General features: G+C 44.4%; 2 protein-coding genes across 8 annotated transcripts in view; one reads left to right on the top strand and one right to left on the bottom strand.

The window, feature by feature from the left end:
• Positions 1-3809, bottom strand: part of LOC102901615 — a 36268-nt gene extending 32459 nt beyond the window's left edge. For 4 of the 6 annotated variants that reach the window (XM_045054569.1, XM_045054567.1, XM_023251877.2 and 1 more), the window contains exons 1-2: positions 3414-3809; positions 30-174 (exon numbers count right to left, since the gene is read on the bottom strand). The gene's annotated coding sequence lies outside the window, so the exon portion shown is untranslated. The remainder of the gene's footprint in view (positions 1-29; positions 175-3413) is intronic. The other 2 variants (XM_045054568.1, XM_023251880.2) reach the window with 1 other exon arrangement.
• A 102-nt stretch (positions 3810-3911) lies between these two features.
• The window catches only part of TTL (tubulin tyrosine ligase), a 39580-nt gene continuing 28088 nt past the window's right edge, over positions 3912-15403 (top strand). Inside the window, exons 1-2 of one of the 2 annotated variants that reach the window (XM_019827581.3) lie at positions 3912-4247; positions 7192-7270. In XM_019827581.3, the coding sequence (XP_019683140.1) occupies positions 4091-4247; positions 7192-7270 (236 nt within the window). In that variant the 5' untranslated portion in view covers positions 3912-4090. The remainder of the gene's footprint in view (positions 4248-7191; positions 7271-15403) is intronic. The other variant, XM_011281173.3, reaches the window with a different exon arrangement.

Here is a 15403-nt window from a genome sequence, read left to right as displayed (position 1 = left end):
TTTCAGTAGAGCCATCAGGGGGCACTTACATGGTCTTTCCAGCTTTGGGAGGACACCAGGCATCACAGCCCAAAGAAGGGTAGGATTCACCCTGAGGGGCACTGCAGGCTGGTGAACCACAGAGGAGGCTTGGTGAGGCTTGGCATGAGAAGGAAAGCATCCTCCCAGGAATATCTGAGGGGAAGAGAATTTCATAAGCCTCAGGAGTTATGCAAGTGAGGGAATGAACTAGCAAAACCTTGATGTTATCCTTAGTGATACCCCAGGTCACGTGAGCTTTAGGGATAAACTGGGTAAGGCAGATGTAGCCTTTGGCCTTTCCTCTGGTCAATACAGATGGGACTCAGTTTCCTTCCATTGTGGATCCATTTCAAAACTCATTTCTTCTAAGAAATTTTCCCTGATGCGTCTCCGCTCTCTCAAATGCCTCCAGTATTCCTGCCTCCTTAGCACCATTAGTTATTATAGTTTTATTGGAGGGGAAAATTTTTCTTACATTTATTGATATTTTATTTGATTAAGTTTATTTTTATTTAAGTTGGTTATTCACAGGCCCGTTACTCTATGTGCAAACTCTGAGCACACATCATGCTGTAGCAACATGACCCAGGCAAAAAGAGAGTATGTGCTCCAGCAGAGGCCTCTGGATGGGAGGCACGGGCATCACCTCACGGTCACTGACACCCTGTGACTCTAGGTTTCGCAATGTCCTTTGAATGCAACTCACTGAGTTATTTTTCTATTTTTCCTATTTTCCTTTACCTCTGTGTGGGAGCTACTGCATTCATCCAGGAAGAACAGGAAATAGAGGAGAAAATGACTCCAGTGCCACATGGACATGAGCAGCTTCCTCCTACATGTTGAGATGTGAGTGTTTCTACAAGGTATTCCTGTCCCCACAACTGTCACCCCAACTCAGAATTCTAGAAACTGTAGGAATATTTGCTCCTCTAGTTAAATTCCTCTAACTAGCATCCAGAAAAAAATGTAAGTTCCCCAGGAACAGAGCTCTGTGAAGGCAGGGACTTTGTCGTATGTCCTTTGTGCCTTGAACATTGCCTGCAACAAGAATGTGTTAAGTGCAGTTTTTCTAGACCAGAAAGGTATGAGTGGCATGCCTCTTCAGGGAGGGGTGTTGAAAGGCTTCTATTGAAAAGGGAAGCAGTCTTACCTTGCTAAAGAGCAACTAAGACCTAAGTCAAAAAAAATAGTAAGTCTTATTTTATTTAGCACAACTGTGAGACAGAAAATGCTAGCTAATTAAAGGTTTTGATTAATAAGGACTTTATGATCCATCTGGTACATGGTTCATCAGCTTTGGAAGGGTTAATGCACACTTCACATTAAAACTCCATCTAACACACTTTCACTTGACCTTGATGATGATCAGGGTATTTCAAAGACTTTGGCTGAAGTAGCGTGGTAAATGTGGTAAGAGAGATACAATGGGGAGACTTAATTAAAAGGCTGTGACTTTGAAATTGAGAATGCTGTCTTCAATGAGCCATTGCAGTCTGTGATGTATGGAGAGATGTGATGAATGCTGTGTTTCAGAAAGATTAATTCGGTGATGATGTTCAGGGAAGATTGGAGAGGGAAAGGGGCTGAAGCAAGAAGAGCAGCTAGAAGACAGGTGTAGTACCCAAAGCATGAAGTGAGTGTGGTAACGTTAGAGACGATGAGTGGAAAACAATTTTGAGTTGTTTGGTGTCCAAGTATAGGACACAAAGAGAAGGGAGAGGGGAAAGTGTAGTTGAGGATTTTATACATACTCTTAGGAGTATGACCCTCAGGCCCTTCTAAGAAAAGTCCTTGATTTAGAGGCTCCAAGTCTGGCTAGCCATGTCCTCCCTATGGATGAGACTTTTGTGAGGTCAAAGGGATATGGCCACCCAAAGACGGTTACCCTCCCACTTTCCAGAATATGCTAGGTACCTGAGAACCAGAATTCACTGTCTAAATAGCCCAGCTCTTGTCCTGAACCTGCACTGGCTTCTTCCCTGGGTCTATTGTCCCGAGGGTCAATGGCATTGCTGTGCACCCCTAGGACCAAGCAGTGGCCAAAATGTAGCTGTTTGTGGGAGGTGCTGGGTGAGTGGATGGAGCCTGAATTTCCTGGATGTAGCGTCCCCATGCATGTGTGCATGGCCCTTCGTGGTGCAGGATGGAGTCAAGGAAGGTAAGAAACGGGTGGGCCATGGTCAGAGGCCAGGGCCATCTCTTCCAGTATTTCCTACTTTTGGCATTGAACTTCCATGAATCTGAGCATTTAAAAAATCTTGGCCTTTCAGGTCATCCTTATCAATATATATTTGTAAGGTGGGAAGATGGGCATTTTATCTAGCAGCTTATTGGCATGGTTTATAACTTTAAAATATTTAGACATATGGTAGACATGTAGACATATGGCTTCCATTTGTACTCTTGTCCTACAACTTTAGATGTGGCCTTGCTTTTTAGCCCAACATATTCTTTATTTATAAAGTGTCTTTGTAGGACACTTCTACAAATCTCTCTTGCTGAGAGTTTACCTATTGAATTGTCCCTTAAAATAGCTAGTTCAGTTTTTTGTTAACCAGCTTCCCAGTTTTTAAAATTATTAATTTGCAATTCCTCGTGTATCCTAAATATGGGTCCTCTGTCCGATAGGTATGTATACACACACACACACACACACACACACACACACACACACACACCAGACATCATATCCTATTCTGTGGCTTTCCTTTTGATTCTCTGGATGGTGTCTTTGGATAAATAAAAGTTATTTTTTTTTCAACGTTTATTTATTTTTGGGACAGAGAGATACAGAGCATGGACGGGGGAGGGGCAGAGAGAGAGGGAGACACAGAATCGGAAACAGGCTCCAGGCTCCGAGCCATCAGCCCAGAGCCTGACGCGGGGCTCGAACTCACGGACCGCGAGATCGTGACCTGGCTGAAGTCGGACGCTTAACCGACTGCGCCACCCAGGCGCCCCTAAAAGTTATTTTTAAGGTTGTCAATTCATCCGTTTTTTTCCTTTACTCCTAAAGATTTTTATGTTCTCTTTAAGATCTTTACCTAGAATAAGATCATAAGATTTTCTCTTTTTTAAGATTTTCTCCCGTTTTCTTTTAAAAGCTTTCTTGCTTTACATTCACATCTACATGCATCAGATCACAATGAATCTGCAACTGCTCTGTGAGTGGCAGAGGTCAAGATTAATTTTGTTTTCCAAATGTATATCCATTGACCCAGCTTCATTTATTGAAAAGTCCATCCTTTTTCCCTTTGTACTGCAAAGAAACCTTTGAACCTTTATTATGAACCAAGACTACATGTATCAATAGATAGATAGCGTTCCTTTGGTCTGTTTGTCTCTCCCGTGCCCAAACCGTACTCTCTTAATTACTACAGCTTTGTACTTACTTAAATACTGTAACTTTTATAGGTCTTGACATCTGCTAGTGTTGTGTTCCAACTTTCTTCTTCCAGATTGCTTTAGTTATTCTCGGACCTTTGCATTTCTGTATAAATTTTAGAGCTGCCTTGGCCATTTACATTCCGCAGACTTGGGATTGTGCCTCGGAACTTTTCAATTTTACCCATAAAACGTCCCTTCGCAACAGTGGGTGGAAGAGCCGCAGCGACGCGCGCAGAAAGGGATCCTCCGCCGGTACCGCCCCCTGGATGGGACCCGGGACTCAGGGGCACGAGCCCAGTCTCCGGTGTCCCCACGCTGCGCCAAGGCCGCGCTCGCCCCCGCCAGCCCCCGGGCGGCCCCCAACCGGGTCCGAGACGCGCTGCGGAGCCGGGGCGCACGAGTCCCCCACCCCCCGGCCCAGGCGGGGGCGGCCGCGCGGCATCACGGGGCGGAGGCGGGGCCGCGCCGGCAGGTGGGCGCGGCCTCCGGGCTGACGCGCGGGCGCCGGGGCGCAGCGCCGCCGGGACCCGAGTGGCTCGGGGAGCCGGCGCGGCGGCGGCGGCGGTGGCGGCGGGGGCCGGGACGCGGCGGGCGCCCGGGCGGGTTCCGCGCTGAGCCGCCACCTCGGCCGGCTGGTCTTTGCGGCGGCTGCCCGGGCGGCCCGGGCGCACGGCCCTTCGCCATGTATACCTTCGTGGTGCGCGACGAGAACAGCAGCGTCTACGCCGAGGTCTCGCGGCTGCTGCTCGCCACCGGCCACTGGAAGAGGCTCAGGCGAGACAACCCCAGGTTCAACCTGATGCTGGGCGAGAGGAACCGGCTGCCCTTCGGGAGATTGGGTGAGCGCTTCCCCCTCCCCGCCCTCCCGCTCCTCCCACGGCCCGTTAGCAGCAGCGCTTTTGTCTTAAGGTCATATATCTTCCCCTGCGTCGTTCCCCGGGCAGAGAAAAAATGGATCCATAAAGGTCTAAACCCACCGCTTTGCATGCCTTCCCGTTCCCGAAATCGGATTCGTGGCCGCCGCTGCCTGTGGACAATGGCTGGTGCCTGCAGCCCGGGGGGTTGGGTGGGGGGGCGTCGGCCGCGCGCTCCCGCACTGCCCCGGCCCGACGCCCCCAAATCGCGCAGGGCCGCGGGGCAGAGCTGGGGCGGGGCAAGGCTCCGCTGAGCCGGCGTCGGACCTCCTGCTGGAGTCCTCTTGCGAATTTTCTGCGCTGAGGATTTCACCGTGACTGGTGTTGGCGCGGGAGGGATCCTTGTGTGTGTTGAAAACCCTGCGGATTCAGCTACCCGAAGGCTCAGATCAACTGGGGTTTTGGAAAAGACCTCTGGGTTCCCAAAGCAGGAGCTGCAGAAGTGAGCCAAGCTCGGGCCAGGGCGGAAGGAAGGGTGTCTGATTTAGACCTTTCCTGAGGTTCCCCGAAGTATGTGTTTTCACAGTTGTGTGTTGAATGCAGATTTTGCATGACACTGGCTTCACCTTGCGTCCCACTTCTCTGCCCTGCTCACCCCGAGAGAGTTACCTTCACTCCCATGGTCGATGCCAGCTTGGCATCATGTCTACATCCATATCCACATCCTCGCCTGTAGGGAGGGGCACGGGAAAAGAGAAGACCGGCAGCTCCCTTCCAGATGACGTAATCCACAAGTTGTGCAGATCACTTCAACTTACATCCCATTGACCTGAACCGTCTCGTGGCCTCTCCTCACTGCGCAGTCATCCCGGAGATGCAGCCTCTGTTCCTTGCCAAAATTCTCCCGGGGCGGGGACCGAACAGATTTGCCAAAGACGGAAGAGGAGGATCGATAATGGGGAAAAGTCATCTCTGTCTTAAAGGGCAGTCCAGAGAGAGCGGTGTTCTGTGTCCAGCAGAGGACATAGTTTTTAGAAAAGAGGTGTGGTCAGAGGGTAGAGAGGCTGAATGCGCAGACTGAAAATAGGCCATTTGGAACTCACTGGCTACTTCCATAGAGCCTTTGGGCGGGGGGTGTGTGCAGTTGTAATAATTTCAGGAATGAAGGGTGTTGTAGCATAGCCTTATCGAAATTTTTTCTTTGGAATGCACTTTTTACTGTTATACAAATTTAGGATGTATGATGAGGACTCCGTGGAGGGACTGATTCCAACCCCCAGCAATCTTGGAATACAGGGAATGTGCCTGGAGATTCCCTTTTGTTAAACTGTCTCTCCAGGAAGCCCTCAGCAAAGAGAATACCCTCCCTGAAGGAAGAACTACTTATAGTTGAGAACATATATTTCCTTCTTGCTCTGTCCACATCCCTGCCTGCCTGACTTACCTTCCTCTATAGACTGGGCAGTGCCTGGCTGTAGAAGCTTAGGGGGAAATCCTAATATTCAAAACTGGCAAAAATGTCTCTGTTGGGGCTGAAGCAGGGGTGGTTTTGCATTGCTATGGTGCTCAGGACTGGGGGGAAGGCCAGAAACTTACAGGGTCCAAATCCTAAACAGGTACCACAAAGTCAACAGATGGTAAGAAAACATTTGGTTTTTATGGAAAAAAAAACAGCATCACACAAGCAAAATGGTTATATGTCTTCACTGTTAGGGATGTTTAGTTTTTGCTTCAGTGCATTGTGTGAAACCCAAGGAGATGGCTTATAGAGCCAGATAAAGTCTCAGGAATGCTCTTGCCGTGGGGATGAGAAGGTAGGCGCAGGTGTGAGGCAGGTTCATCTGTCCCAGGGAGACAGTGAGAGCAAGTTAGTACCTAAATATTTTTATTTGATTATATGCTGTTCTCAGATGTATCCTTTTTACCTCTGGCATCTTCTACTCAGACTCCCTTTGTTTGGTTTTACTTTTATTTTTGTTGCTGGAAATTGAATGCATTTTGTTAGGAATTTAAACAAATATTAAGGCTTTTGTTCTTGGTTGTATCCTCTCTGCTCTGTTTTATGGAGGAGGGGACATGCGGTAGGATTCATTGAAAATGAGTTTCTCTGTGGGAGATATACAGAAGGAAGACTTCAGGGCTTCTGATTTTATAGACATGGCTTCTCTACTATCTTCCTTCACCTCTTGTGGCTCTCCCAGAAGCTCACAGAGTTAGACATGCTTGAAGACAGTAATATCCTAGTCCTAGTGCTTCTTTGGTGGCTATAGAAAGCAAGGTTAGGGGTGCCAAGGCGTCACTGTTGAAGTCCTACTGTGCTTGGGGTGCCTGGGTGGCTCAGTCAGTTAAGCATCTGACTTCAGCTCAGGTCATGATCTCACGGTTCGTGGGTTCGACCCCCACGTCAGGCTCTGTGCTGACAGCTCAGAGCCTGAAGCCTGGTTCGGATTCTATGTCTCCTTTCTCTCTCTCTCTCTCTGCCCCTCCCCAGCTCACGCTCTGTCTCTCTTCCACAAATAGATAAATATTTCTAAAGTGTAAAAAAAAATAAAGTCCTACTATGCAGAGACTACTAAGTCCCTATGTGTGAAGCCAAGAGTGGGGTTTGGGGAGGATCAAAGAGAGGTGAAATAGAAAATACCCTTCCGCCCTAAGAAGAAAAAGCAAAGGCAGCAGTGGTGTTCGGCAGACCTAGGATATTTGTATCTTTAATATCCACTCTGGGGAGGGGGAGGGTTTCTGGTTCCATGCTGTGGGAGGGGGTACAGGTGCAGGGCAATGGAATTGTTGCATTTCCACCAACCAGTCTTGAAATGAGAGAAGGAAAAGCTGGGCATGACACAGCTGTTCTCTCTCCTGCGTGCTGGTGCTGACATTGTCGTTTCCCACCTGTCCTCTTTCCCTTCTGAGCCTCCTCTTTCCTTTATAGGTCACGAGCCTGGGCTGATGCAGTTGGTGAATTACTACAGGGGGGCTGACAAACTGTGTCGCAAAGCTTCTTTAGTGAAGTAAGTGTTGAAGATTCATTTTCAGTCTATTACATAAATGTTTTCAACTTTCATCCTGAAGCCCTTTAGCAAAAATGTGGAATTTTTTTTTTCTGGACAAAAATACTTTTTTCTAAAAAGCCAACAATATTAGTTCCGGAGTATCCTCCATGCTACTTTGATTACAGTCTAAAACTTTGCTGTTTGCGCCTGATAAATCCTGTCTCTTAGGTGAGGCTCCCTAGAAGCAGAACGGGAGGCCCAGGCTTCTTATGTGGTGGGTGACTAATGGCAGGGGGGTGGAGGGGTGGAGGTGAAGGCTCTTGGGAGAAACTCATCCAGAAGCAAGGCGGGGGGCCAGACAGCAGGGGAGGAAGCCAAGCAAAGACACGGTTTCAGCTGAAGTCTCTCCTCAGCCTGACTCCATGGAGCTCGGGAATAAATGGTACCTCCGAACTGAGACGAGAGGACCTGGCTTCTGTCCTCTAATACCAGTCAGCCACTGGCTGTTAGGGGAAGTGGAGAATGTAGCTTCCCCTCCATTTCTGGACAGGGGCTAGACGCTGCAGAAGAGGCATACGTGAGCTCTTGGCAGCCAGCTCATAGCAGCCAGGGGTCCCAGAAAGGACACCCAGGCAGGGTATAACAGTATCTGCTATACTGCCCACCTCCAAGCAGTGGGGTTATGGCTAGGTGTCATAAGAACGGTCCCATAAGGTAGGGGGAAACAGTATTATACAGGGATTAAGGGGGAGGATTAGCAGCTTGGGTTTTAATCCCAGGTCTCCCTCTCATTAGCTTGGGTGTATTTCCTCATCCCCCCAGGCCTTAGAATGTACCTCATAAGGTGGCTGTGAGGATTAGCTAAGGTGACACATGTAACGTATATGGCACAGTGGTAGCAAGTACTGGACTCTGTGCCTTGGTTTCTCCTTCTGTAAATAAAATGGGGATAATAGTAACCATCTCAGGGTCATTGTAAGAATTACTTGAGTTCATTTATGCGCTGGCTTTGAATAATGTCTGTCTCATAGTTCACACTACATAAGTAAAAGCTACTACTACTGTTACGATGCCTGTCACTGCTATTATTGTTATCATTTCAGTAGGAAAGAACTGGGTAGTGCCACCCCCAATCAGGGTTGTAATGAGTCTCCAGTTTTCTTTCCATGAAGACTAGTGAACATGCGTGTGTAGCCTAACAAATCCTTTAGGGAGGAAGACACTGGAAGATATGACTCAACGCAAATGCTCTTTTCCCCACTCACATTTCACTCTGGGCCCTATCTATTTACTAAGTTGAGTGTTCATGGCATTAGCTTCCCCTGTTTGTCCACACTCATTGGCCCCAGTAACTTATATATCCAGTTCTGTCTGTGATGGATTTTCATGATTCACCATCCACCCCTAAAGGTGAGTGAAGCTTTCTGAATTCTTATTACATATTTACATGTTTAGAACACAAAAGATTGTTTCACCAGAACTAAGAGTAGAAGTGGGACATGATTATTTATCCAGATCATTCATTTAAAAAATTTTTTTAAGGTTTATTCAATCTTTTTTCTACTATGACTTTTTTTTTTATCTGAGGATAAAGGGAGAATTTAGCTTTCAGAAGTATGAACAGAGGATGTTGTAAAAATTATGTACGTAACATTCTACATATTTGCATAGTTAGTTATAATGAAGTGGCATGACCACGTGACTGGGGTCCTGATCGGGTCTGAGTAGGTATCTAGATCTCTGTGAGCCTGGACAACACCGCTCTAAATCCCAGTGACCCATCTGTCAGTGTGGATGGGGATGATTATACTTGTTCTTTGCCCCTCTGTGACATGTGACATGGTCTGTGATGACACCTTGTAAATGGTGACATGGTTTATGCAGGCTGGGGGTTGTCATTATCCTCATAAGCTTCCTTCATTCTCTCAGGTGGCTGGCAAGGGATTGTAGTAGTTCCAGGAAGCGATGGTTCCCTTTGTCATTTTGTCTCTCCCCATAATTTTGTATGGCTTCGGAGGGCTCCAAAGAGTAAAAAATGTAATTTCCTCATTTTAATGTAGGGCAGAATGGCAACTCATAAAGGATAACTGGGTTGCCCATTGCCATAGCGATTAATGTCGCTACACGTTGTGCAGTTCCAGTCTGTACAAATGAACCTATGGGCCATGTGACTGGGCATCCCTCACAGGGCTTCCTAGAGTCTCGATAGTGTTCTCCACTGGACCCTTGGCAGCAAGTGCCTTCCTCCTGTTACTTCAGGGACTTTGACAAATTCATCAACACCCTGTGGCTGTAGTCTCAGAGCCCTGAGTGGCTTTTCTCTCTGACCTAGGTTGAAGGCTTTCTTTTTCTCCTGTGAAGTTTTCCCCCTAATATATATAAATGAGCCTCCATTTGTGATTTCCTTCTAAATGGGTTTCTGAGGGAATGGAACAATTGCAAAGGATGCTGTCCAGCAGAAACAGAATGCCAGCCACATGTGTAATTTTAAATTTCCTAGTAGCCGCATTAAAATAAATACAAAGAAATAGGTGCAATATATTTTACTTTTTTTAATTGTTAAAATATTTTTATTACAAAATCTATAAATTAATCGTTTTGGTAAAGTTCTTTAATAATTTAAAATCCTTGATATCCACAGAAATCTATTTGTGTTTTCTACTACTCTCCCTTGAATCCTAACTTTAAACTTGTTTTTATTGGGTTTGGGTATACGTACCATGGTAACATTATGAAATGTTTGGTCCAGGGGCACCTGGGTGGCTCAGTCGGTTAAGCGGCCAATTTCGGCTCAGGTCATGATCTCGCGGTCCGTGGGTTCCAGCCCCGCATCGGGCTCTGTGCTGACAGCTCAGAGCCTGGAGCCTGTTTCGGATTCTGTGTCTCCCTCTCTCTGACCCTCCCCCATTCGTGCTCTGTCTCTCTCTCTCTCAAAAATAAACGTTAAAAAAAAAAATTAAAAAAAAAAGAAATGTTTGGTCCATTGTAGAAGCTTGTGTTGACCTTTTTCTATTTAAACAATTGTTTCGAAAGCTGAGCCTGAAAATATTTTATACATTACAACAAAAATCACTGCATTTAGAATTGATGTTACAGCAAATGATCATAGTTTATTTCTCTTTTTTAAGCCAAAATGGAATGTCGGTTTCCTAATTCCTTCATAGTTCCTTCTATCAGATGGTAGATGGAATAATAATTACACAACAACGTATTTCTGACTTCTCCAGCTATTTTATTTGTAAATATAAACACTCTTCGTTCCTTTTTCTTGATATTTTTAGCTGTTATAAGGAGGTCAGTATTGAGAACAGGTTGGCATTGGACAAATTTTCTTTTTACCTCCTGGTCGAAAAACATTTGAGAGGAAGAATTTTAAAGATTAAATCCATTATTTCATACTCGTTGAAGCAGTTCTTACTGTAGCTTATGAGTTGATTGAGTCAACCCTGGGAAATCCTGAATATTTCTTCTCGCTTTTATGGAACAATGAATTCTGTTCTCTGCCGGAACTGAATGAGAGTGTGGTGAGGCGATGGCAGGGGGCTGGTTGGCCACAACAAGCTTCAAATGAAAACCTGTCTTGCTAGACTGACTGAAGTCCTTGGAGACCTGGCCTTGCTGATTCCAAATTTGACTTGATTAATTTCCTCAAGGTGATCAGTTCTTTGGTGATAGATTAATATTTTACTTTAACAATATATTTTATTTAACCAGAAAAATCCAAAATAATCAGTTTGATATGTTATTAATATAAAAACAATTAATGAGATATTTTATAGATTTTGTTCTCTTTCTGAGTCTTCAAACTCTGGTGTAAGTTCACATTTTTGGAACATCTTAATCCAGACACTAAATTTTCATCTAAAACCCTTGCTCTGTATTTAGATTTCATGAACATTTATGGTTGAAATGTTGATTTACATACTCAAGTTGTTCCCATGTAAAGTTTTTCAGTAACTCAATGAAAAATCATTTTCCTTTCATAGTTGCAGACACATTGGCAAAACTGGTTCATATTTTTAGAAGAATGACTTGAGTTTTCAGAACTATAAGTTAAATAAATTCATCAACTCTTATGTCAACACGTATTATTAATATCTAATTCATTCTTTTTTTTTTTTTTTTTTTTAACGTTTATTTACCTTTGAGACAGAGAGAGACAGTGCATGAATGGGGGAGGGTCAGAGAGAGAGAGGGAGACACAGAATCTGAAACAGGCTCCGGGCTCTGAGCAGTCAGCACAGAGCCCGACGTGGGGCTCGAACTCACGAACCGTGAGATCATGACCTGAGCCGAAGTTGGCTGCTTAACCGACTGAGCCACCCAGGCGCCCCTATTAATATCTAATTCAAAAGAGATATTGAATAAAGTGAAAAGAAATTCTAAATGTAGCAATGTCAACAAAGTGTTCTTAAAACTTTTCTTTAGTTTTTGTAGCCAATTTGCATAATGCTGTCTATTTCAATTTAAATCTTCTACATACTGAGTCATGCTCTTTTTAAATGTTTATTTCTTTATTTTGAGAGAGAGAGAGAAACAGAGAGAGAAAGCATGTGCACATGCGCCCATGCACAAGTTGGGGAAGGGCAGAGAGAGCGAGAGAATCCCAAGCAGGCTCCATGCTGTCAAGCGCTGTGCCTGAAGCAGGGCTTGATCTTATTAACTGAGATCATGACCTCAGCTGAAATCCAGAGTCAGATGCTTAACCAGCTGAGCCACCCAGGCTCTCCTGTACTGAGTCATGTTATAAAAATATGTGAAATCATTATTGTTGGCTGTGTTATGAAATTGGAGCATAAATTCTCACACCTGTCTGGTTAGGTCATAAATAAGATCTTCTTTTCCCTTCCTTGGAGCTTCAACTTTAGCTTGATCGCCTAGAGCATATATTGATGAGAAGATGTAAATCACACTGCCACTTTTTATCTTTGATTACTGAATAAAATAATTATTGATGTGGGAAGCATTTTCTTTTATTTCAAGAGAATCTGATTTGGAGTTGACAATATAGTGAATCTTTGTAGAACTCCTTTCTCTCAATTAGTGAACACTGGCAAAGAACACAGTATCATTAAATCTATTGTCTTCTGTTTCTTTCAACAGTTCCATACTGGGGAATCATTGTAGCATTTGCAAGTATATACTAAGCCATTTCAACAACTGTATCCCTGATAGTTTTCATAGAGTGGGCTTCAGAAAACTGAGTGCAAGTGTTTCCAATATGTACCATATAGTACAATGAAACACTAAAGGAAGCATCGGTGTATTAAAATCCCAATAAATCAGATTTCAACCCAACCTAGCTGAAGCACTGTCACAATAGAAATTTTCACATGTAGGTGAGATTCTTCTCTGACAGATGTAAAAGATTTAAAAATATTGGGGCGCCTGGGTGGCGCAGTCGGTTAAGCGTCCGACTTCAGCCAGGTCACGATCTCGCGGTCCGTGAGTTCGAGCCCCGCGTCAGGCTCTGGGCTGATGGCTCGGAGCCTGGAGCCTGTTTCTGATTCTGTGTCTCCCTCTCTCTCTGCCCCTCCCCCGTTCATGCTCTGTCTCTCTCTGTCCCAAAAATAAATAAACGTTGAAAAAAAAATTAAAAAAAAAATAAAAATATCTACACCACAAGGTTGGTAGTTTTAAGGCTGAAATTTGATACTTTTTCATGTATTTGAAAATTCTTTGAGGGGCGCCTAGATGGCTCAGTCAGTTAGGCGTCTGATTCTTGATTTCAGCTCAGGTTATGATCTCACAATTTGTGAGTTTGAGCCCTGTGTTGGGCTCTGAACTGACAGTGCAGAGCCTGCTTAGGTTTCTCTCCCTCTCTCTCTGCCCATCCCTCACTTGTGCGTGCGTGTGTGTGCTCTTTTGCTCTCTCTCTCAAGATAAATAACTAAGTAAACTTATAAAAAATATTGGAAGCAGAACATTCCCAGAATATTCATTGGGCCACATCTCATGTCACAGAATTCAACTAAAACTGAAGGAAAATATTTAAGATTTTTCCATTTTTGAATCAGTCTTTGATACTGTTAGAAAAGTTTTGTATTCCTTGGGCAGTATTCATGACTTAGCTAAAGATTGTTCACTCTTTGTAAAATGTCTTATTTTTACTGTTTTCCTCAAAATATTTCCTCCAGCTGTATTTCTGTCTAAAATGGTTTTTTGGGGGCGCCTCAGTGGCTCAGTTGAGCCTCCAACTCTTTTTCTCCTGTCCCTCTCCCCTGCTCACTCTCTCTCTCTAAAATATAAATAAATAAATACACAAACAAACAAATAAATAGAAATGGTTTTCTTTTTTGTGTAAGAATCCATGCCATTTTATAACTGACCAAAGTTACAAGTTCAGAGCCTGTTAAAAATATGTTTAAACATTTTTTGTTAGGTATTTAATTCTGATTTCAGCCACAAATTTCAATGATTTTTTTTAAGTTTTTATTTAAATTTCAGTTAGCTAACATACAGTGTAATATTAGCTTCAGGTGTAGAATTTAGTGATTCAAGCCTCATTACAACACCTGGTGCTCATCATGACAAGTGCATTCCTTAATCCCCATCCCCCACCCACCTCCCCTCTGGTAACCACCAGTTTGTTCTCTATAGTTAAAAGTCTGTTTTTTGTTGTTGTTGTTGTTGTTTTTAATTTTTTTTAACGTTTATTTATTTTTGAGACAGAGAGAGACAGAGCATGAATGGGGGAGGGTCAGAGAGAGGGAGACACAGAATCCGAAACAGGCTCCAGGCTCTGAGCTGTCTGTCAGCACAGAGCCCGAAGCGGGGCTCGAACTCATGGACTGCGAGATCATGACCTGAGCCGAAGTCAGCCGCTTAACCGACTGAGCCACCCAGGCGCCCCAAAAGTCTGTTTTTTGGTTTGCTCCCCCGACCCATTTTCTTATGGTTGAGTGGAAACTGCTTATGAAATTCATTACATTATGTATTTTCTGAAAATGTCTCCTTTGTAACTCTGCTATAGTAAGTTGCAGTTGCCATTTATTGTGAAATTTCTGTCATAGCTTCTGCGAGTTCTTTTTTTTTTTTTTTTCCCCCATTACTGTCCTGGTCATAGTTCTAGCTTCAGCATCCCCACTCAATTCTGCATCAGTCTTTGATTAAGAAGATAAGAATCAAGGGGCACCTGGGTGGCCCAGTTGGTTAAGCATCCAACTTCGGCTCAGGTTCCTGGGTTCGAGCCCTGCACAGGGCTCTGTGCTGACAGCTCGCAGCCTGGAGCCTGGTTCAGATTGTTTCCTTCTCTCTCTGTCCCTCCCCCACTAATGCTCTGTCCCTCTCTGTCTCCCAAAATTCAATAAACATTAAAAAAATTTTTTAAGTGAGAATCAAAAACTGAGAGAAGAAATTTCTTCCTCTATCAAAGCCATGGTAAATAACTGTCTGGGGTACACCAGGAATATGCTGGAGGCTGTGCTTATGAAGTCAATCATCAGGTTAAGAGCAGATGGAATTGTAGCAATGAAGGTGTGGATGATACACAAACTCAAAGGGAGTAAAACTATCACATTAACTTTACAAAAAAAATATTTGGCATTGGTAGTATGCCTTTGTTTTAAATTTAAAATTTTTTCTCTACTTGTTTTTTAGCTAGATACATAGTTACATTTCACAGTAGTTGCCAGTTACGATTTACATAGTTACCATTGTAACTCGTGCTGTCCGCATAATAAGCACGTTATGATGCTTCATCAATGGATGGGGGATAAAGTCACTTGAACTGAATCAATCTATTGTCGCAGAGTAGAACAGTGACATGTTTATGTCAGCTACTAGGAACAACACATGGCCTGACGTGCCTGCTGCAGGACCGGAGAAATATCTGAGGTCGTGCAATGGTTAATGTCATCCTACCAAAAGAGTGAAGTTGTGAATAATGGGAGAATACAACACTTCAGTTTTTACATTAAAACTAAACAAAGATGGGGCGCCTGGGTGGCGCAGTCGGGTAAGCGTCCGACTTCAGCCAGGTCACGGTCTCGTGGTCCGTGAGTTCAAGCCCCGCGTCAGGCTCTGGGCTGATGGCTCAGAGCCTGGAGCCTGTTTCCGATTCTGTGTCTCCCTCTCTCTCTGCCCCTCCCCCGTTCATGCTCTGTCTCTCTCTGTCCCCCAAAAAATAAATAAACGTTGAAAAAAAAATTA

The sequence above is a fragment of the Felis catus genome, chromosome A3 (genome assembly GCF_018350175.1).
Source record: "Felis catus isolate Fca126 chromosome A3, F.catus_Fca126_mat1.0, whole genome shotgun sequence".
Lineage (NCBI taxonomy): Eukaryota > Metazoa > Chordata > Mammalia > Carnivora > Felidae > Felis > Felis catus.
Note: the sequence above shows the minus strand (reverse complement) of the source record. Positions and strands in the feature narration are given on the sequence as shown.